Genomic DNA, 23185 nt, shown 5'->3' on the forward strand with positions numbered 1-23185 from the left:
GCTCTCTCGTTATTGAGAGCTTGGTGCACACCAGACTGTAGTTTCCTGCTTTGTTTCCCATTTTGAAGAAGGGTGTGATACTTGCTATTTTATTTGATGAATTACTGAGAATTTCCCCTCATTCTCTGGAATTTTGGAAAATTAAAACCATCAGCCATCTCAGTGACTACCTGAGATCCCGTCTCGATTTCTTGATTAAGTACGGGTGTCGGGGGTTACGGGGAGAAGGCAGGACAATGGGGTTGAGAGGGAGAGATAGATCAGCCATGATTGGCGTAGTAGACTCGATGGGCAGAACGGCTTAATTCTACTCCTTTCCCTTATGACCTGTCAAGTTGCCAAAAAGTCCTCAGAAAGTTGTATAATTTCCTGAATAAAACATAGCGTGAATTTTTTTTTTCCGTTTTAGGTCCCGCTTTGCTCCTGAACAGCGATGTCATCAAACAGCGCCTTGGATCGACAGCTTTCGACAGGTAAAGGCACTTACCAGTTGCTTGTCCAACCCACCGCTGACTGAGGTTGCTCCAACCAGTAGTGTTTTATCGGTGGTTTGTCACCTGATCTTCCAATGGATCATTTTTGAGGGGGTGGAAGCAGTTGTGTCTTGTTGGAACAGTGAGGCTGCAGACATATTGGTTAGAGTGGAAGGGAGGTCATTTGTAATAGGCCGAATGGCCAAATTCTACTATCAAGTCTACTCTGCCATTCAATCATGGCTGATCTATCTCTCCCTCCTCACCCCATTCTCCTGCCTTCTCCTCATAACCTCGAACACCCGTACTAATCAAAAATCTATCTATCTCTGCCTTAAAAATATCCACTGACTTGGCCTCCACAGCCTTCTGTGGCAATGAATTCCACAGATTCACCACCCTCTGACTAAATACATTTCTCCTCATCTCCTTCCTAAAAGAACGTCCTTTAATTCTGAGGCTGTGACCTCTAGTCCTAGACTCTCCCACTAGTGGAAACATCCTCTCCACCTATACTCTATCCAAGCCTTTCACTATTCTGTCCGTTTCAATGAGGTCCCCCCTCATTCTTCTAAACTCCAGCGAGGTTTGAAGAGAAGGACGACTGGAATCTAAGTCCACAACCTCCGAATATTTAATTTAATTGTCAAAGACGTTTGCACGGGGATTGAACATCTACCTTTACCCGCATGGGTTTATTCCAGTTGCTCCTGTTTCCTTCCACATCTGCAGCTTGGTAGGTTGCAGGTTGCCTCTTGTATGTAGGTTAGTTGATGGCAAAATGTGGGCAGAATTTAATGGGTTTGGGTAGGATGATTGTCACAGTCGGTCCTTGATGGTCATCGCAGACTGAAAGGCCTGTTTCTATAGGTACACAAAAATGCTGGAGAAACTCAGCAGGTGCAGCAGCATCTATGGAGCGAAGGAAAGTGGCAACGTTCGGGCCGAAACCCTATGCTGCATCTATATGAAACTTGTATACATTTAGCGTCACAGTGGTAACATAGCTTGGTAACTGGCCCGACTTGCCCAAACCGATCAACATGTCCCATCTAAACTAGTCCCACCTGCCTGCGTTTGGCCCATATCCTCCTCAACCAATGTGTAGGATGGAACCTCAGATGCTGGTTTACACTGAAGATAGGCACAAAATGCAGGAGTAACTCAGCGGGTCAGGCAGCATCTCTGGAGAGAAGCAATATTCCTTCCTCTAGCATTTTGTGTCTATCTTTCCTCTAAACCAATGTTATCCATGTACCTGTCTAAATGCTTCTTAAATATTGTGATAGTACTTGCCTAAACTATCTCTTCCAGCAGCAGGTTCCATATTCCCGCCTCCTTTTGTGTAAAAAAAATTTGCCCCTCAAGTTCCTATTAAATCTACCCCCCCCCCCCCCCCCCCCCCCTCACCTTAAACCTAATTTAAATCTCATAAGAAAATAACTCAGCCTTTTCTCTCGTGGAAATGAATGGAGTTGCTAAAACTGCGTCAGGTCTAATGTGGAACAGGTTAAAGGACAGCTTCCACACTACAAGTGCTGGGGTATGTCAGGAAAAAGGGTGCAGCGGTAGAGTTGCTGCCTCACAGCGCCAGAGACCCGGGTTCCATCCTGACTACAGGTGCTGTCTGTACGGAGTTTGTACGTTCTCCCCGTGACCTGTGTGGGTTTTCTCCCGGATCTTCGGTTTCCTCCCACACTCCAAAGGCGTACAGGTTTGTAGGTTGATTGGCTTGGTATCAATGTACATTGTCCCTAGTGTGTAGGATAGTGTAAATGTATGGAGATCGCTGGTCGGTGCAGATTCGGTAGGCTCAAGAGACTGTTTCCACGCTGTATCTCAAAACTAAAATAAAACTAATTCTGCGCTTGGGATTCCACGAGGAGTTGAATGTCGACCCCTGTCGGATCACTGTAGAAGACCTTTACTGATCTTCTGGAGTCCCACAACCCTGTGTGTTTGCACAGGAGTCCCAAGCTGCTTGATACCTATGGAGACAATCCAGGCCAATGGGTCTCCTCCCCCTACCTTGAGGCCGTGTTTCAGATGTGAACAATTCTCCACATTGATGCGATTTGCTTCTATTCCCTCTGGATATCTTTGTCTTCTGATTACCGACCGTCCTGCTGTTAATTTATGTAGGTTAGTCTTGTTCACGATTAGCAGTAGTGCAGTTACTCTTTCTCCAAAAAAGACAAAATCTGCATATTCTATATCTGAAACAAGAACAGAGAATCATCTATCAACACAGCACAAAGAGTCACGTTGATAATTTGGTTACATTTTATTTTCAGAATCAAAAATACGTCAGCAAATAAAATCATAGTGATACAGTGTGGAAACAGGTCCTTCCGCTCAACTCCCCCACACCGACCAACATGTCCCAGCTACACTAGTCCCACCTGCCGGCCTTTGGCCTATACCCCTCCAAACCTGTCCTATCCATGTACCTGTTTCTTGTATGTTGTGATAGTCCCAGTCCCAACCACCTCCGGCAGCTTGTTCCATACACCCACCATCCTTTGTGTGGAAAAAGTTCCCCCCTCAGATTCCTATTAAATCTTTCCCTCTTCACCTTAAACCTATGTCCTCCCGTTCTCAATTCCCCTACTGTGAGCAAGAGACTCTGTGCGTCTACCTCTCATCCTCTCATCCTATTCCTCTCATCATTTTGTACATCTCTATAAGATCACCCCCTCATCATCCTGCGCTCCAAGGAATAGAGTCGTAGCCTGCTCAACATAGCTCTGGCCCTCAAGTCGAAAAACAAATATGTTAATTAAAAACTGGGAAATGAGCAGATATTGCAGAGTGAAAAGAAAATCTAGTGATATCTGTGAGAGGCTGGTGTGGAATATTTGGGTACATTACTGGACCTTTAGTGGGTGTGTAGAATGTTGGGGTGGGCTGGGCAAGGTGAGGGTGGAGGAGGAGATGAGAATGAATGAACTGCAGAAGCCCTGACAGCTTTTGATGCCAACTAGTTGGGACCTTTATGCAGGAAGGAACTGCAGATGCCGGTTTAAACCAAAGATAGACACAAAATGCCGGAGTAACTCAGCGAGTCAGGCAGCATCTCTGGAGAGAAGGAATAGGTGACTTTTCGGGTACAGACCCTTCTTCCCCTGCTCTGCAATCATTCTTTATCTATTCCCCTCATGATCTTATGCATCTCTGTAAGATCACCTTTTGTCTGCATGCCAAGGAATAAAGTCCCAGCCTGCATTCCCTGACTGACGAAGGGTCTCGACCCGAAACATCACCCATTCCTTCTCTCCACAGATGCTGCCTGACTCGCTGAGTTACTCCAGCTTTTTGTGTCTATCGTTAGTTGTGACCTTTCACACTTTGTAACCTCATCCTTTGTTGAACTATATCACACCCTCTAGTCCTGTCTTTCTAGTCTCAAGTCATCTATTCTCATGAAATGAATATATAATTTTTTGCTTCTCTGCTAAAGGTTTCTTGGTATATGATATTGAGCCTTGTAATCCATTCCAGCCAGGGCTTAACCCTGCAATGATCATTTGTCCCAGACAACAATGGACCATTGTGGGCTCCACCTTTTCTGAGCCATCGATGCAGACTGCTTTGTTCTGTACCTTCTCTTACCTCTAGTTTCCCCCTCCCTGACTCTGTCTGACAATGTGTCGCAAATTGAAACATCACCTTTTCCTTTTCTCCAGAGATGCTGCCTTAACCTGCTGAGTTACTCCAGCACTTTGTGTCTATCTTGAGTTTTTACACTGTGGTTCCAGATTCAGCAGTAGGATTCTCTTTTATTTTCACTTAATTGTATCTAGATTTTCTTGTGGCCACGGGTGGATATATTGCATTGTCTCTTTCCTTCCACTGGTTTTTTTTCCACCCTCTTAACATTTTTATTGCATTCATATTTTGTGTTCTTTTGTGTTGAAGATGTTTTTTCCCCCTCAAGCTGTTTGTTTGTTCTTGTCAAAGACTGTGCGTGGAGCTGTGTGGGTTTTTAGTGGTGCTTGGCCTCCCGGCTTGACTATAGCTTTGTGACCCTGCAGCATCCATGAGTATCGGCTGTCGAGCTGGCTGGCGCAGCAGGAGGACATCCACCGCATCGTGCTGTACCAGTCTGACAGTAGCATGACTCCCTGGACCCAGCGCTGCATCAGACAAGCCGACTGTATCCTCATTGTTGGGCTGGGAGAGCAGGAGCCCACTGTGGGAGAGGTGGGTCCAAGCCTGACGTGCCCGTCATCTGCCTGCCCCTCCCTCTTCATTGTTTACATCTGAATATCAATAGATTTTTGTCTTTTGGACAGAAAAAAAACATTTGATAAGATATGTAGAAAAGAACTGCAGATGCTGGTTTCAATCGAAGGTAAACTCAAAAGGTACTGATTGAATTGAATTGAATTTCCTTTATTGTCATTCAGACCTTTCAGTCTGAACGATTGTGGATGATCAGCCATGATCACATTGAATGGCGGTGCTGGCTCGAAGGGCCGAGTGGCCTACTCCTGCACCTATTGTCTATTGTCTATAAAATGCTGGAGTAACTCAGTGGGACAGGCAGCATCTCTGGAGAGAAGGAATGGGTGACGTTTAGGGTCGAGACCCTTCTTCAGACTTGATAAGATATATGGGTAATATAAGAGATAAGATGTATGGATAAGATATCATTTGATAATATGGGCGGCACGGTGGCGCAGCGGTAGAGTTGCTGCTTTACAGCGCTTGCAGCGCTGGAAACCTGCGTTCAGTCCCGACTACGGGTGCTGTCTACAGAGTTTGTACGTTCTCCCCGTGACCGTGTGGGTTTTCTCCGAGATCTTCAGTTTCCTCCCACACTGAAAATGATCATTTGTGTGAGTAGGGTAGTTAATGAGTTACTCCAGCATTTTGCGTCTATCTTCAGTGTAAACCAGCATCTGTAGTTCCTTCCTGCACATAAACAGAACGTATCTGTCCCGACCCAGTGCAGGGCAGCATCACAATAGGAGTGGGAGCAGTGAAGGAATAGACCTTGTAGAGGCACAATGAAGAGAAATAGCAATGTTCACGTTTGGTTTTAGTTTGGAGATACAGCGCGGAAGGTCGGCACCGACCGCAGTGCCACCATGCCGCCTTGGGAGAATGAATGGGTGCGAACAGACCCACTGTGTGTGTTGCTAATGGGACTTGCACGTTGCTATGTTTACAGCTGGAGCGAATGTTGGAGAACACGGCAGTGCGAGCTCTCAAGCAGCTCATCCTTCTCCACAAGGAGGATGGGCCAAAGCCGGCACGCACCGTGGAGTGGCTGAACATGAGGAGCTGGTGCTCGGGACACCTCCACCTCTGCTGTCCCCGCAGAGTCTTCTCTCACAAGAGGCTGCCCAAACTGGTGAGTAGTTCCCCTCTCCTCTCTGGGTCCATTGAGTTAATTGTAGAGTTTAATACAACATCTTGATATTACAATATAGATTTAGCATAATACTTGAAGTTTTTTAATGGGAATATTCTCAAGAACACTTTGATTGCCAGTCTCTAATGTAGTTACATTTAGAGTAAACAGGCCCTTCGGCCCACTGAGTCGGCGCCAACCAGCGATCCCCGCACACTAACACTATCCTACACACACTGGGGACAATTTACAATCATACCAAGCCAATTAACCTACAAACTTGTACGTCTTTGGAATGTGGAAGGAAACCAGAGATCTCAGAGAAATCCCACATGGTCACTGGGGGGGGACGTACAAATGACGGCACCCGTAGTCGGGATCGAACCCGGATCTCCTGCTCTGTAAGGCAGCAACTCTACCGCTGCGCCACCGTGCTGTCCAAATCTCTCATTAGATTAAGGCAATTGATTTAAAGTTTGGATGATGTCCCATGTATTGAAGGGATTGTTTTGAGATGAAATAGATGTGGAATTCCAGCATTTTAGGCTGTGGCACTTAGAAGCAAAGGCCCAATGGTGGAGATTAAAATTATACTTTATTAATTTGAGAGTGTGTGCTGAAATAATTGTAAAACTCCAGTGTAGGGGTTCCCAAAGATATGTGAACAGGTGTTCAAGAAGGAACTGCAGATGCGGGAAAATCGTAGATAGACAAAAGTGCTGGAGAAACTCGGTGGGTGCGGCAGCATCTATGGAGCGAAGGAAATGGGCAACGTTTCGGCCCGAAACGTTGCCTATTTCCTTCGCTCCATATTTGAACAGGTTGTGTGCTGAACGGTTCTGATCAATGGGTTGTATGGACACAACTGCTATATTCTCAAGCCAGTTTTGACAATTAGTTTGAGTTTCAGATTAGTTTAATGTCACGTGTACCAAGGTGCAGTGGAAAGCTTTTGTTGCGTGCTAACCAGCCAGCAGGAAAGGCAATACATGATTACAATCAGGTCATCCGCAGTGCACAGATACAGGATAAAGGGAATAACATATAGTGCAAAATAAAGTCCAGTAAATTCAGATTCAAGATAGTTTGAGGGTCTCTGATGAGGTAGATAATAGCTCAGAACCGCTCTCTGGTTGTTGACGGAATGGTTCAGTTGCCTGAGAACAGCCTGGAAGAAACTGTCCCTGAATCTGGAGGTTTGTGTTTTCACACTTCGGTACCTTTTGCCCGATGGGAGAGGGGGGAAGAGGGAGTGGCCGGGATGCGACTGGTCCTTGATGATGCTGCTGGCCTTGCCGAGGCAGCGTGAGGTGTAGATGGAGTCAATGGAAGGGAGGTGGGTTTGTGTGATGTCCACAATTCTCTGCAATTTCGAGCGGTCTTGGATGGAGCCGTTCCCAAACCAATTAGTTTAGTTTAGAGATTGGGATTACTGTAAAATTACGTTGTAATTTTTGAACTGGAAACCACGAAGACCATATTGGCATGAAATTTAATTTGACATTATGTCTAATTCATGTGAAAATTAAATTCTTCCCAACAGCAGTGACCCAAGCAGAAATAATCGATTGAGCTCGCCAGCTTTAAATAGCTGGAGTCCAAATGACTCCGTTGTATAATTGATCGTCAAGGGCAGATTGTAGGAACCTGAGGGGTAACTTTTTCACACAAAGGGTGGTGGGTGGATGGGACAAGCTGCCAGAGGAGGTAGTTGGGGTTGGGACTATCCCAATGATTAAGAAACAGTTAGACAGGTACATGGATAAGACAGGTCTGGAGGGATATGGACCAAACGCAGGGAGATGGGACTAGTGTAGCTGGGACATTGTAGGCCTGTGTGAGCAAGTTGGGTTGAAGGGCCTGTTTCCACACTGTATCACTCCATGAGTCGACTATTGGAGTTAATGTCAATCACAGATACCAATGACCTGACCACACAGGGCAATGAATGAACAAGTGAATCTCGTCCCATAACCTTGAAAACTGTTTGCGGACGGCAATTAGGCTGTACCGAGTAAATATTCCACCGGCTTCAAATTAAAATCAGTATCAGGTTACTTTAGGCTTCCTACGTTGCAAAAGCATCAGCTGTGGCAAGATGAAAAAAATTAATTTAAGCATTACTAATCCTCGGAGCAGTGGTTAGTGCTGAACAATTAATGTATAATTGATCATCAAGGGCAGATCATGCAGGTGAAGGAATTAGTGAGAATAATTGACCTTGTGTGGGTGGTGAATCTGGAACTCATTGCCATAGACGGCTGTGGAGGCCAGGTTCATGGATATGATTAAGGCGGCGATGGATAGATTCTTGATTAGTAACTTGTGAACTTATGAAGTAGGGTCTCAAAGCAAATAGTAAGACGTTTACAAAACTCGGCAAGTAAATCACAGATATTGAGTCATACACTATTTTGTGATTTTGAATATAGTCACGTACAGTGAACACTGGCCGTGTTGTTAGTTCGTCTGAAGTTTGCTTTAATAAGTTCTCGGAGCAGAATTAGGCCATTTGGCCCATCAAGTCTACTCCGCCATTGAATCATGGCTGATCTACCTCTCCCTCCTAACCCCATTCTCCTGCCTTCTCCCCATAACCCCCGACACCCGTACTAATCAAGAATCTATCCATCTCTTTCTTAAAAATATCCGTTGATTTGGCCTCCATGGCCGTCTGTGGCAATGAATTCCACAGATTCACCACCCATACAAGGTCAGTTATTGTCATTCTCACTAATTCCTTCACCTGCATGATTATACCTTTGCAAGGTGCAGCATATTTGTTGACCTGAATTCATCGGTGTGTTTTGATCTTGTGTCTTCCAGCTGGAGATGTACGAAAGGATCTGTCAGAAGAAACCTGACTGTCACTCTGATTTCTCTCGTTTGGCCAGGATTCTGACAGGGAACTCCATTGCGCTGGTGCTGGGCGGTGGAGGGGCAAGGTGAGTCCCAGCAGTGACAGGGAGCTACCGTTACACTTCAGCATTCAAGTTAATCTTTCAGGAAACCCATGGAAACCAGAAAGAAATATGGAGTCATAGAGTCATACAGAACGGAAACAGGTCCTTCCGCCCAACTTGCCCAGGCCCACCTAGTTTCCCCATCTACGTTAGTCCCACCTGCCTGTGACCAGTGGAGTTACGCTGGGATCTGTACTGGAACTTCTGTCGTTTGTGATAGATATAAATGACATGGACATAAATAGATAGATTTGCAGTTGGCGGTGTTGCAGACAGTGAGGAAGGCTGTCATACGATGCAGTGGGATATAGATCAAGAAAGGTCCCTACCTCAGGGCTCGAAATTAACGGTTGCCGGGGTGCCATTGACCACTCAAAGCGCCACCGGGCAACTAAACACCGAGTCATTTTGCCCGGCTTGGCAACCAGATACTGGTTTGTACCGAAGATAGACACAAACAACTGGAGTAACTCCGCGGGTCAGGCAGCATCTCTGGACAAAAGTAACACAACGTTTTGTGTCGGCGGTGACGGCTGTATTGCGTGGGAAATATATTAGGTCTAGGTGCGGGGTGAGGAAGGGTCGCAGCGAATGATGGGCGCTGAACAGCGAGCGACAGCAGCTCCATCTCCTCCTCCTCCCGCACCCCGCCCGCCCTGATAAGGGCCGCTGCTTGCAAACCCGCTAACCAAAGATCTTATAGCTATAGGATCTTTGCCGCTAACGGCGCACTTTCAAAACAAACCCTCCCGCACGCCGATTGAGGCAGGTGAATCCTATTCACCTGCCTCAATCCATCCATTCTGCACCGACTGCCTTCTAACCCCCCTCCCTCCCCGCCATCTATCCACCCCGCACTGATTCACACACACCCCCCTCCCTGACCCTATTGTCCTGGAAATGTCTTCAGAGCGAACATTGACTATGTTTGATAACGGAATGCAATCAAATATGTTTTAATTCCCAATGTTATTATTTGTTTTAATCCATACAGATGCATTAATGATATTGTGAACACGTGAAACATTAAAACCGCAGTGTTCGATTGTCACTGCTACCATTGACACGTTATTACAGAATTCATTTTAACGCCAAATCAATGCTCTTAATATGGAGTATCAGTACTGTAGTTATTTAATGAGCAACATTCACAACTATACGTACGCATATATGTTACCATGGTCCAGGATGTATTGACACAGGTTGATCATACGCTGAATAATTCAACCACATTTTTGTTTGGAAGTGGAAAGAACTAATAGAAATTGCATTAATTGCAATGTGTAAAAAGAGTTGTGATACTGCCTTATAATATTGCTGCATGTCATTGTGGGATATATCATGTCTTGATTGGTGAATATGTTTAGTTTGTTACTTTATTTGAAGCAGAAATAATATGTGAATGCTTCATAATTCCGACTGATAACTACGCACTTCGTCCGAGCACATTATCGCACGCGTCATGCAAGCCATCTTAAATGACCACCTAAACTGTCATTTGGCAACCTAAAAAGCTGCCAAGGTTGCCCGGCTGGCAACAGGGAAAAAAAGTTAAGCGAGAGCCCTGGACCTGAAACGTCCTCTCCAGAGATGCTGCCTGTCCCACTGAGTTACTCCAGCATTTAGTGTCTATCTTTGGTATAAACCAGCATCTGCAGTTCCTTCCTACACATGACTATATTGTTGTTGTGAGTGAAATTTTGCAGCTATTTGGCTGCTGCATTTCCCACATCGTAATAGAGACTAAATATTTAAAACCCATCTCGCTGTTTACAAAGTGCTCTGGGATGCCCCGAGCTTCTCAAAAGTGCTACTGAAATCCTATTCCTTTCTTCCTTCCGCCGCTGTGGAAGCACACCATAATCTGTGTTCATTTAAAGTCATTTCATCGCATTTACATCTGAATACTGTCTGAAGTTCTTTCAATGTGAGCTGCACAAAAAGCATTCACGGCTTCAGCCGTTAATTATGCCGTCTGAATTTCACAAGTTGCGAATGTCACCAAGGACCTTTCTTTTCCCTCGGCCGTGAGTTGGATTTGGTGACTAGTCTCGGGCTGATGGTCCCGAATTGAGCTCATTCTTCAAATATCATAGAGGCATTTTGTACGGTTTGACAGGCTTCACATCATGCATCGTAAATCGAGCATGCAATTGGTCGGGAGTGAATCCTTCACTGCCTTTTACAAATAAAGTTGTGAAGTGACATCTAATTACCTAAAAAAGACACATTATTTAAAGGGCATTTCTTGAATTAATCACCTACAAAATACGTCTCCTGGGCTGCTTGAACTGATGAATGTGGCACGCTATAGTTAAGATTAGTTGGTGCTCTGAACTGTTACAATGAAGATTCATTCTTCACTGGGGCATATTGAGGCTTTTGTAATAAATATGAGTCCTGTTCTTGAGTTTTAATTTGAATTGTGCAATGGCACTTCCTTGAATCACACGTGAAGCAGACTGCCTTGAGGGGCAAGACTGGTTCTTAGTACGTATTACAGAGAAAAACAAGTGCATTCCATTTAAATAAGGTGTTCAGACATCAGTCTGAAGCAAAGATGTTAGAGCATTCTATGATCTTGGGTCTGAAGAAGGGTCTCGACCTGAAACATCATCCGTTCCTACTCTCCTGCCTGTTCCGCTGAGTTACTACAACATTTTGTGTCTAACTAAGGTGCAAATTAGTTTCATCCCATTGATCATTTCATTGGGAGCAGCAAGAGATGATTAGTGATGTTCGCCAGTGCGGGATGAAATTAATCTTGGTGCACAAATGATCTCCTTGCATCACCGAGACGGAGAACAAACTGGGTGAGTGGACCACCAGGCTGTGCACGAAGAGACAGTTTGTTCACATGCCGGTGGGTTTTATGGTGCTTCTGAATTCCAATGTCACTTTGGACAAACGTTGGATCGCCAACATACTCACCCCAGATGAAAGGAATTCTGCCCATGTAACTATGAATCAGTCTGAAGAAGGGTTCCCACCCGAAACATCACCCATTCCTTGTCTCCAGAGATGTTCCCTGACCTACTGAGTTAGTCCAGGTAGAGTTGCTGCCCCACAGCGCCAGTGACCCAAGTTCGATCCTGATTACGGGTGCTGTCTGTACGGAGTATGTATGTATGTTCTCCCCGTGACCTGCGTGGGTTTTCTCCAGGATCTCCGGTTTCCTCCCACACACCAAAGACATGCAAGTTTGCAGGTTAATCAGCTTTGTTATAGATTATAAATTGTCCCTAGTGAGTAGGATAGCGCTAGTGTACGGGGATCGCGGGTTGGTGCAGACTCTGTAGGCCGAAGGGCCTGTTTCCGCGCTATATCTCCAAACGGAACTCTAACGGACAATTGGCCTACAAACCTATACGTCTGAGAGGAAACCCAGGCGGTCACGGGGAGAACGTGCAAACTCCACACAGTCAGCACTGGAGGTGAGGATTGAACGGGTCTCTGGCGCTGTAAGGCAGCAGCTCTACCAGCTGCAGCACCGTGCCGTCCGAGTATTTCTAGAATTAACCGTTTTATTTTAGGTTTCCAACATCCATTAAATTTTCAAACTAATAAATGTGGTGTGAGTCTCAAGGTGAAAGTTACCCGTCCTCTGCACAGGCTGTCAATACCAGAAGATGGCCTTGGCTGTTTCCCTGTGCCTAATCTCCAGCTAATCATTCCCAAAGGAGCACTCGTGCTGCAGATTATCACCAGTGCATCGAGCATGTCGGGCAGGCAGGCAGGATTGCCTTTTACACATGCTCATTTAATGTTCACAGATGAATTACATCCAGAGTCACAGATGGTGTCAGGTGAGCCACAGTAATAGATGGCAGGGGTTTCATTATAGGGACAATCACAACCCAAATCTATCACTCACCACAATCAGAAGCAGATATGATGGTGTTAACTGCCTGAAGCAGATGTATTGTATGGGGGTATTTAAGATGTAAACTTGGTGCATCTGAGTTGAGCTGTCCCACAGCGAGCTTTTGACAGATGGCACGACTTAACAAGCGCAAGTTAGAATAAAGTTTCACAGCTAGGATTTATTTCAAGAAGGCTAGAATACAAAAAACACAGATGTAATGCTGAGCTTCTATAAGGGGCTGGTCAGGCTGCATTTGGAATATCGTGAGCAATTTTAGGCTCCATATCTGAGGAAGGATGTGCTGGCTCTGGCGAGAGTCCAGAGGAGGTTTACGTGAGTGATCCCAGGAATGAGTAGGTTCACATATGATGAGTGTTTGACGGCACTGGGCCTGTACTCACTGGAGTTTAGAAGGATGAGAGGGTACCTCATTGAAACTTACCAAATCGTGAAAGGCTTGGATGGAGTGGATGTGGAGAGGATGTTTCCATTATTGGGAGAGTCTAGGACTAGAGGTCACAGCCTCAGAATGAACAGACGTTCCTTTAGGAGGAATTTCTTTAGTCAGGGGGTGGTGAATCTGTGGAATTCATTGCCACGGAAGGCTGTGGAGGCCAAGTCAGTGGATATTTTTAAGGCAGAGAGAGATAGATTCTTGAAGAGTACGGTTGTCAAGAGGTTATGGGGAGAAGGCAGGAGAATGGGGTTAGGAGGGAGAGGTAGATCAGCCATTATTGAATGGCGGAGTAGACTTGATGGGCCGAATGCCCTAATTCTGCTCCTATCACATGACCTTATGATCTCGTCATGATATCCTCCAATGTAGTCCCCCGCTATCTCCTACTCCATTCTGCCCTCAACATCCTTCTCCCCTCCCCCTCCATTACAATGCATCCACTCCCTTCATCTGCAAATGGGTGGCTTCTTGCTGGGACAATGAAATGAAAAGCGGGTAAAGTTTGTTTTAAGCAACTTCTCCCCGTAGCTGCAACCCTCTAATCCAGGCAGCGTTCTGGTAAACCTCCTCTGCACCCTCTCCAAAGCCTCCACATCCTTCCTGTAATGGGGCGACCAGAACTGCACAAAATACTCCAAATGTAGCCTAACCAAAGTCCAATAGAGGTTGAGGAGTGTTTAAGAAGGAACTGCAGATTCTTAATGCTGGAAAATCGAAGGTACACAAAAATGCTGGAGAAACTCAGTGGGTGCAGCAGCATCTATGGAGCGAAGGAAATAGGCAACGTTTCGGGCCGAAACCCAAGGGTTTCGGCCCGAAACGTTGCCTATTTCCTTCAATACAATACGGTTTTATTCGTCGACATTCGTCACAAGTGAAATGAATTTGCCAGCAGCGGCACAATGAGAAAGAACACACAATACACAATAAAAATTTAACACAAACATCCACCACAGCATTCATCACTGTGGTGGAAGGCACAAAAATCGGCCAGTCCTCCTCCATTTTCCCCCGTGGTCGGGACCTCAACCTTCGCTCCATAGATGCTGCTGCACCCGCTGAGTTTCTCCAGAGGTTGAGGAGTGTTTTGTTTTCTCTTGCCTTTCATACTTATTCTGGTGGATTCACTTGCTAATAATTTTCTTTCCATGAGCATTCACGCCTTGCACAAAGGATTGACCTTATCAAAGATGCGCTGTGCAGAAAGGTTATGTCATGCCCTTTGTTAGCCCTCTGGCCTTGCAGGCCGTTAGACATCTGAGATGTCAGGTGCTGCCTTACACGATGACGGCTGGAGTTACTGCCAGACCTTGCAGTGTCAGCCGGCATCGGGAAGCAGAGGATTGTTTATACAGCTTCAATTATAGCCGCGTTTTATAGCTTTGATCTCCAGTGGATCTGACGGGGAGAGGGCTGATTCAGCTGTGCAGATACAGGAGAGTTGAACACAAATGTCATAGACTGATTCAGTGTGGAAACAGGCCCTTCGGCCCAACTCGCCCACACCGGCCCAACATGTCCCAGCTACACTTGTCCCACCTGCCTGCGCTTGGTCCATATCCCTCCAAACCTGTCCTATCCATGTACCTGTCCAACTGTTTCTTAAAAGATGGGATAGTCCCAGCCTCAACTACCTCCTCTGGCAGCTTGTTCCATACACCCACCACCCTCTGTGTGAAAAAGTTATCCCTCAGATTCCTATTAAATCTTTTCCCCTTCACCTTGAACCTATGTCCTCGATTCCCCTACTCTGGATAAAAGACTCTGCATCTACCCGATCTATTCTTCCCATAAATGTATACATCTCTATAGATCACCCCTCATCTTCCTGTGCTCCATGAATAGAGATCCAGCCTACTCAACCTCTGCCTATAGCTCAGACCCACCAGTCCTGGCAATATCCTCACAAATCTTCTCTGTATTCTTTCCAGTTTGACAACATCTTTCCTATAACATGGTGCCCTGAACTGAACACAATACTCACCAATGTCTTGTACAACTGCAACATGACCTCCCAATGCCTATACTCAATACTCTGACTAATGAAGACCAAAATACCAAAAGCCTTTTTGACCACCTTATCTACCTGCGACTCCACCTTCAAGGAACCACGCACCTGCACTCCTAGACCCCTCTGCTCTACAACACTCCCCAGAGCCCTACCATTCACTGTGTAGGTCCTGCCCATGCTAGACTTCCCAAAATGCAACACCTCACATTTCTCTGTGTTAAATTCCATCAACCATTCCTCATCCCACCTGGCCAATCGATCCAGATCCTGCTGCAATCGTTCACAACCATCTTCACTATCTGCAAAACCACCCACTTTTGTATCATCAGCAAACATGAAACTGCAAACTGTGAACTGACTGCACGTGACTGGTGGGGAAAGTTTGGCCTGTCAGGAAAAGATTTATTTCCCTTTGAATCCTCCTTTATGAGTTGCCCTTTAAGTCTTCCCTCAAACTTGCTTTATCTATGCTTTAAATTCCTGTCAGGGGGTGGGGTGAGCATATGTTGTAGGAGCTGAATTAGGCCATTCGGCCCATCAAGTCTATTCTGCCATTCAATCATGGCTGATCTATCTTTACATTCTCCTGCCTTTCCCCATAACCCCTGACACCCATACTAATCAAAGGTTTCATTTAAGATGGTTATGTAAAATACCAACACCTATCCTTCCTGTGGAGATGAAGGTAATGTCTCCAGAGACTGTTACAAACTTCTACAGATGTACCATGGGAAGCATACTGTTAGGTCGTATTGCACCTCGGTTTGGGAACAGCTCTGCCCAAGTCCGCAAGAAAATGCAGATAGTTGTAGATGTAGCCTAGTCCATCAAACAGACCTGGGACCGAAGAAAACCCATGCAGGTCACAGGGAGAACGTACAAACTCCGTACAGACAGCACCCGTAGTCAGGATCGAACCTGGGTCTCTGGCGCTGTGAGGCAGCAACTCTACCGCTGCGCCACCGTGCCATGGGTTTTGATAGGTGGTGCTGTATTACAACGCAACACAACCAAAACTGAAGTACAAGGATGATGACTAAACTTCATTGATTAACATTGAACTAACAGCACAGAAATAGGACAACCAAACTGCTTACGTTCCCAAAAAAAACCTCTTCCGATCCTGCATCATCCACAAGTTCTATCTTTAGCTTTGAATGGAATATGCTGCTGTTCCTGTCTCATTTTTAGCTTCCAACTGCTCGATGTGACGGCAGGTTTCAGCATTCTACGCATTGCCTGGTGAACTAGTTTCTCTGTACTTTGTATTATGTTGTATTAGTATTTATCTTGCACTTATGCCCTGCAGTTTTTGACTGCCAAGCATTTAGATTGCCAAACACTTTAACTGACCTTTCTGTCCTGGGCCTCCTCCACTGTCATTGTGAGGCCAAGTGCAAATTAGAGGAACCATACCTCATATTTAGCTTGTGCAGCTCACAACCCAGCAGTATAAATATTGATTTCTCTAACTTCAAGTAACCTTTGCGTTCCCTCTCACTCTGTCGCTCAAGTCAGCTCGGTGGGGGGGGCTCCTGAAAGCAATCTTTGATTCATCTTCACAACCAAGGGCAGCACGGTGGTGCAGCGGGTAGAGCTGCTGCCTCACCATGCCAGAGACCCGGATTCGATCTTGTCTACGGGTGCTGTCTGTACGGAGTTTGTACGTTCTCCCCGTGACCTGCGTAGGTTTTCACCGGGTGCTCCGGTTGTTTCCCCCGCCCCCGCACTCCAAAGATTTACAGGTTTGTAGGCTAGTTAGCTTAGGTAAAAACTAAACTGTCCCTAGTGTATAGGATAATGCTTGTGTACGGCGTGGACTCCGTGTGCCTGTTTCTGTGCTGGGTTTCGAAAATAAACAAATACATGAGCCATGATTGAATGGCGGAGTAGACTTGATGGGCCGAATGGCCTAATTCTGCTAGAACTTATAAGCGTGTGTGTAGGATAAAGTTAGTGTGTGGGACTCACTTGTCGGTGCGGACTCGGTGGGCAGAAGGGCCCGTTTTGGCGTTGTATCTCTAAACTAAACTAAACTTATAAACTAAACTAAAACTGTCCAGAAATGGTAGACTCGTGCATTGATGATTAAACTTCCATCGTGTTGGGTCTTTTAAAGAGTTGAGCGTTTCCCCCAAGAGCCAGTGCATGATATAACAACCATATAACAATTACAGCACGGAAACAGGCCATCTCGGCTCTACAAGTCCGTGCCGAACAACTTTTTCCCTTAGTCCCACCTGCCTGCACTCATACCATAACCCTCCATTCCCTTCTCATCCATATGCCTATCCAATTTATTTTTAAATGATACCAACGAACCTGCCGCCACCACTTCCACTGGAAGCTCATTCCACACCACTACCACTCTCTGAGTAAAGAAGTTCCCCCTCATGTTACCCCTAAACTTCTGTCCCTTAATTCTGAAGTCATGTCCTCTTGTTTGAATCTTCCCTATTCTCAAAGGGAAAAGCTTGATCACGTCAACTCTGTCTATCCCTCTCATCATTTTAAAGACCTCTATCAAGTCCCCCCTTAACCTTCTGCGCTCCAGAGAATAAAGACCTAACTTATTCAACCTATCTGTAACTTAGTTGTTGAAACCCAGGCAACATTCTAGTAAATCTCCTCTGTACTCTCTCTATTTTGTTGATCTATATGATGTTGCAGCTGGTGATGTAGCATCTCACTGCCTTGCAACGTGTTACATCTATTCTGTTCAGTAAATCTGCATAAGGGCTGATTTTTGAACTGCTTTGCCAGCAGAGTTCTATCTTTAGCTTTGGATGGAATGGTCCACATAGTGCTGACCTACATTACTGTGCCCAAATCTTGCTTAGAAAAGGAATAAACCTGAGGTTTACTCTGAATTTTAAAGTTATTGTTTAGTTTAGAGAGACAGAGCTGAAACAGGCCGTACGGCCCAGCGATCCCCGCACACTAACACTATCCTCCACACACTAGGGACAAGTTTTAATTACACCAAGCCAATTAACCTACAAACCTGCACGTCTTTGGAGTGTGGGAGGAAACCGGAGATCCCAGAGAAAACCCACGCAGGTGATGGGGAGAACGTACAAACTCCGTACAGACAGCACCCGTAGCGGGAATCGAACCCAGGGTTCTGATATTGCTATATTTTAACAGGTGAATTCACCATGTCGTAGAGTGATACAGTGTGGAAACAGGCCCTTCGGCCCAATGCCCACACCGGCTAACATGCCCCATCTACACCAGTCCCACCTGCCTGCTTTTGGCCCATATCCCTCTAAATCTGTCCTATCCATGTACCTGTCTAATCGTTTCTGAAAAGTCATACTCAATATCAGAATGTTATTTTGTGTGGCATTGCCTTGCTCCAACCAAGTGTGAATGTACGTCAGGACAGGCTGGACTCTGGAAACAAGAAGTGACAGTGGGCCGGGTGATTCAGTCTTCCCTCCAGCTCTGGCAATCTCCATCAAACATCCTTTAATTTTCTCTGACATGCCTTACTGTCTCTGTTTTATTAACAGCTTATGTCCTTTACTGCTTTCACATTGTTTCACCCTTCCAGTTATCCCACTCTTGTGCCTGAAGGCAAAGACTATTTCATGCTTTCACATTCCCTTCATTAGCACAAGACACATTCTTCACCTCTGTCTCAATCACCCACAGCAGCCAGAATAGTATGGCATCTGGACCTTCATATCAATGAACTACATTAAATCAGAAACATATCTGCTTCCATGTACCTGCCACTGATTTTCCAGCACCCTTGGTTCCAGAGCCTTGCCGTATTGTCCATGTTGCCGGGCCAACAGAGCTCACTGGGGGGGGGGGGGGGGGAGATATCGGCCGTAAAGTCGGCCGTGGAAGTCGCCGATGGGAACGTATTTGCCAGCTCCGGCCAGGCCGGAGTTCCAGAACCCCGGCTGCAGGGAGCAGATGTGATTGGGCGCGGAAGTCCCGATGAGATCGCGATCGTTGCCTCACCCGGCCTAGTCGCCACATTTTCGGGGGGATTTCAAGCGCGTTCTGGTCATTTTGTCCGGATTAATGGAGTTGCTGCAAAACCACTGGTGGACCTGTACTTTATGGTAAGAACAGTGTTGTGAGTGTCAGCTCTCTGGGCTGCCTCTTCCCTTTCATGGCTTCTATCTCCTTCATATCTGCATTCTCTTCATCTCCTGGTACTATCTCATGCATTGGTTAGTATTTACACAGCATCTTCAAGTGGCAACACTCAGGGATTAGATTGAAGTGTATGATGATGGAGGCCAAGTGGCACCATCTAGCCTCTGAGATGTTCTGTTCTGATTGATGTTTGTTGATTAATTTTGCTGTGCTGTTGACTATTTCCTGATATGATTTGTGTGTAAAAACTCAAAGACGGCGCTAACACATTACAGGTGTTGAAATTATTTCTGACTTAGACAGACTTGCTTTTAAATGTTGTGATATATTGCCTGAGGGCATAGCCAACAGTGTAGAAGTATGCCTGCTCACAGTGTAGAGACGTGGGCGGGTGGTTGTTCCTGGTACATCTTATCAACGGGTGACAGCAGAGTTTAACTTGAAAACATTTTAAGCGTGTTTCTGTAAAGATAATATTACCTTGGATCCCATGGTTATTGTAGAAAGAAAGAACTGCAGATGCTGGAAAGATCGAAGTTAGACCAAAATGCTGGAGAAACTCAGCGGGTGAGGCAGCATCTATGGAGCGAAGGAATAGGTGATGTTTCAGGTCGAGACCCGAAACGTCACCTATTCCTTCGCTCCATAGATGCTTCTGGGTCTCGACCTGAAACATCACCTATTCCTTCGCTCCATAGATGCTGCCTCACCCGCTGAGTTTCTCCAGCATTTTGGTCTACCATCAACCCCACTTGTATCACTGGGTTGAAAACAGGTGCTGAACCTTCCCCACATTCATAGAAACATAGAAAATAGGTGCAGGAGTAGGCCATTCGGCCCTTCGAGCCAACACCGCCATTCAATATGATCATGGCTGATCATCCAAAATCAGTACCCCGTTCCTGCCTTCTCCCCATATCCCTTGATTCTGTCAGCCCTATGAACTAAATCTAACTCTCTCTTGAAAACATCCAGTGAATTGGCGTCCACTGCCTTCGGTGCCAGAGAATTCCACACATTCACACCTCTCTGGATGAAAAAAGGTTTTTCCTCATCTCAGTCCTAAATGGCCTACCCCTTATTCTTAAACTGTGACCCCTGGTTCTGGACTCCCCCAACATCGGGAACATGTTTCCTGCATCTAGCCTGTCCAATTCCTTAAGAATTTTATATGTTTCTATAAGATACCTCTCATCCTTCTAAATTCCAGTGAATATAAGCTCAGTCAATCCATTTTTTCATCATTCAGTTTGATTGTCTTTGCCTCAGTACCCCGTTCTAAATTCATAAATTCTGTGAGTAGAATGAGGCCATTTGGCCCATCAAGTCGACTCTTCCATTCAATCATGGCTGATCTCTTTCCCTCTCAACCCCATTCTCCTGCCACACAATATTCCATTCCTGTCTTCACCACCATACTGCCTCTGAGATGCCATCTCAAGGACCTACACATGTACACTCCAAGATTCCTTCCTCTCAAATCCATTTTAAATCCATGTTGCAATTCTGTCTTATATTCTCATGTATTCATGTTCATGTGAAAGAAGCAGAATTAGGCCATTCGGCCCATCAAACCTAATCCGCCATTCAATCATGGCTGATCTATCTTTCCCTCTCAACCCCATTCTCCTGCCTTCTCCCCACGACACGAGTACTAATCAAGAACCTGTCAATCTCTGCCTTAAAAATATTCACTGACTTGGCCTCCACAGCCTTCTGTGGCAAAGAATTCCACAGATTCACCACCCTCTGGCTAAATAAATTCCTCCATCTCCTTCCTAAAGGAACATCCTTTTATTCAGAGGCTGTGTCCTCTGGTCCTAGACTCTCCCGCTTGTGGAAACATACTCTCCACATCCACTCTATCCAAGCCTTTCACTATTTGGCACGTTTCAATGAGGCACCCTCTCATCCTTCTAAACTCCAGCGAGTACAGGCCCAGTGCATTCATACGCTCATCATATGTTAACCCAATCATTCCTGGGATTATTCTCTGAAACCTCATCTAGACCCTCTCCAACGCCAGCACATCCTTCCTCAGATTTGGGGCCTGAAACTGCTCACAATGGGAATGTGAGTGTGAGAAGGAACTGGAGCACCTGGAGAAAACCCACGCGGTCACAGGGAAAGAACCTGGGTCTCTGGTGCTGTAAGGCAGTGTCTCGCTGCTCCACCGTTGGTTGTTAGCACCATTGTTAATCCAATGTGCTGGGTTAAATAAGGGCTACTTGGTATTGGGTTATGGTTACCATCCACTGCATGTGCCAATATCCATCATCACACGAATGATAGGATATCACTGGCAGGTTATGTGATCCTAGGAGCTCACAAGCCTTGTCAATGTCCTCTTGACTCCACTTATCTTGCAAAAAAAACATGCTGAAATGAATTATTGAAATAAAATTGGCTTAGTCACAAATGTGGGTCGTGTCGCAGTTACTGGAAATGTTACTCATTGAACCAAACCCATTCTCTGCTGAATTAGTGAATATGTGAGCACATCTCACAAGCCTGGGCAGCACAGTGGTGCAGCGGTAGAGTTGCTGCCTCACAGCGCCAGAGACCCAGGTTTCATCCTGACTATAGGTGCTGTCTGTGTGGAGTTTGTACGTTCTCCCAGTGACCTGCGTGGGTTTTCTCTGAGATCTCCGGTTTTCTCCCACACTCCAAAGACGTGCAGGTTTGCAGGTTAATTGGCTTGGTATAAAATGTAACTTATCCCTAGTGTGTGATGGGTAGTGTTAGTGTGCGGAGATCGCTGGTTGGTGCAGACTCGGTGGTTCCGTGCCGTATCTCTAAACTAAACTAATTTCAATATGCCTCTCTCCCAGTTAGTGAGCGTTTATTTAACAGATCTTTGCTGCAATAAAATGTCTATTTATTTAATTTATCAATTAAAACATTTGTTTCCTACACTGAAGCCTAGGATCACATTTGGCTTCTTTCAAACACAGCTTCATAAAATTCAGAGCCTTTTTGATTGGATTAGTTTGTTTTAAAAGGAAAATGGAGAAAAACACTTGTGCGAGACTCCTCTTTCATCTGACAGTGTAGGCTGCTTGATGAATAGCATGTCAATGCAGGTGTGGTTTGCTTTTGATTTTCTGCATCTCTGTAGTGAGGAGATTGTTGAAACAAAGAACTGTAGATACTAGTTAATACACAAAAGAACACAAGATGTTATGGAGTCATAGAATCATACAGCCCTCACCGGCCAACATGTCCCATCTACTCTAGTCCCACTTGCCTGCATTTGGCCCGTATCCCTCTATGTCCTGTCAATGTACCTGCTTTTGGCCCAGTGAGTCCGCTCTGGCCAGCGATACCTGTTACACTAACACACACAAAGGACAATTTACAATTTTTTTTACTGAAGCCAATTAACCTACAGACCTTGTCTTTGGAGTGTGGGAGGAAACTGGCGCTCACGTAGGTCACAGGGAGAACGTACAATCTCCATACATTCAGCACCCGTAGTCAGGATCGAACCCGGGCCTTGTTTGTGTGCTGTATATCTAAAGTAAACCAATTAACCTACAAACCTGTACATCTATGTAACGGGTGAAAACCGGAGCACCCGGAGAACACTTGTTTGTGTGCTGTGTATTTAAACTAAACCAAAGTCAACTGAAAGAAAAGAAAATGCCCTCTGTGACAGTGCTGGCAAATGTTTCAAGATACAAAGAATTAATTAGCCAAGTATGTAAGAACATACAAGCAATTTGATTTGCCCTTCAGTCATATCAAAAAAGCAGCAAGACACACCTAAAAATTACCATAAACATCCACCACAGCGCAGCGTGACGGGACGGGGCGGGGCAGTCTAACCGTCCGCAGTTGGGGCGATCGAAGCTCCCGCAGCCGGCTATCTGACCTCCCGTGTTGGGGCGATCGAAGCTCCTGCGGCTTGGAGCACCCGAGGTCGGTCCCTAATCAAGGGA

The 23185-nt window shown here is 45.7% G+C and overlaps 1 protein-coding gene across 2 annotated transcripts in view; it reads left to right on the forward strand.

The window, feature by feature from the left end:
- Positions 1-23185, forward strand: part of pnpla7 (patatin like phospholipase domain containing 7) — a 122828-nt gene that overhangs the window by 73173 nt on the left and 26470 nt on the right. For both annotated transcript variants that reach the window (XM_033049375.1, XM_033049376.1), the window contains exons 22-25: positions 410-473; positions 4508-4676; positions 5650-5832; positions 8659-8777. In XM_033049375.1, coding sequence (XP_032905266.1) covers positions 410-473; positions 4508-4676; positions 5650-5832; positions 8659-8777 — 535 coding nt within the window. The remainder of the gene's footprint in view (positions 1-409; positions 474-4507; positions 4677-5649; positions 5833-8658; positions 8778-23185) is intronic.

Source organism: Amblyraja radiata, chromosome 32 (assembly GCF_010909765.2).
Source record: "Amblyraja radiata isolate CabotCenter1 chromosome 32, sAmbRad1.1.pri, whole genome shotgun sequence".
In the NCBI taxonomy this organism is placed as follows: Eukaryota; Metazoa; Chordata; class Chondrichthyes; order Rajiformes; family Rajidae; genus Amblyraja; species Amblyraja radiata.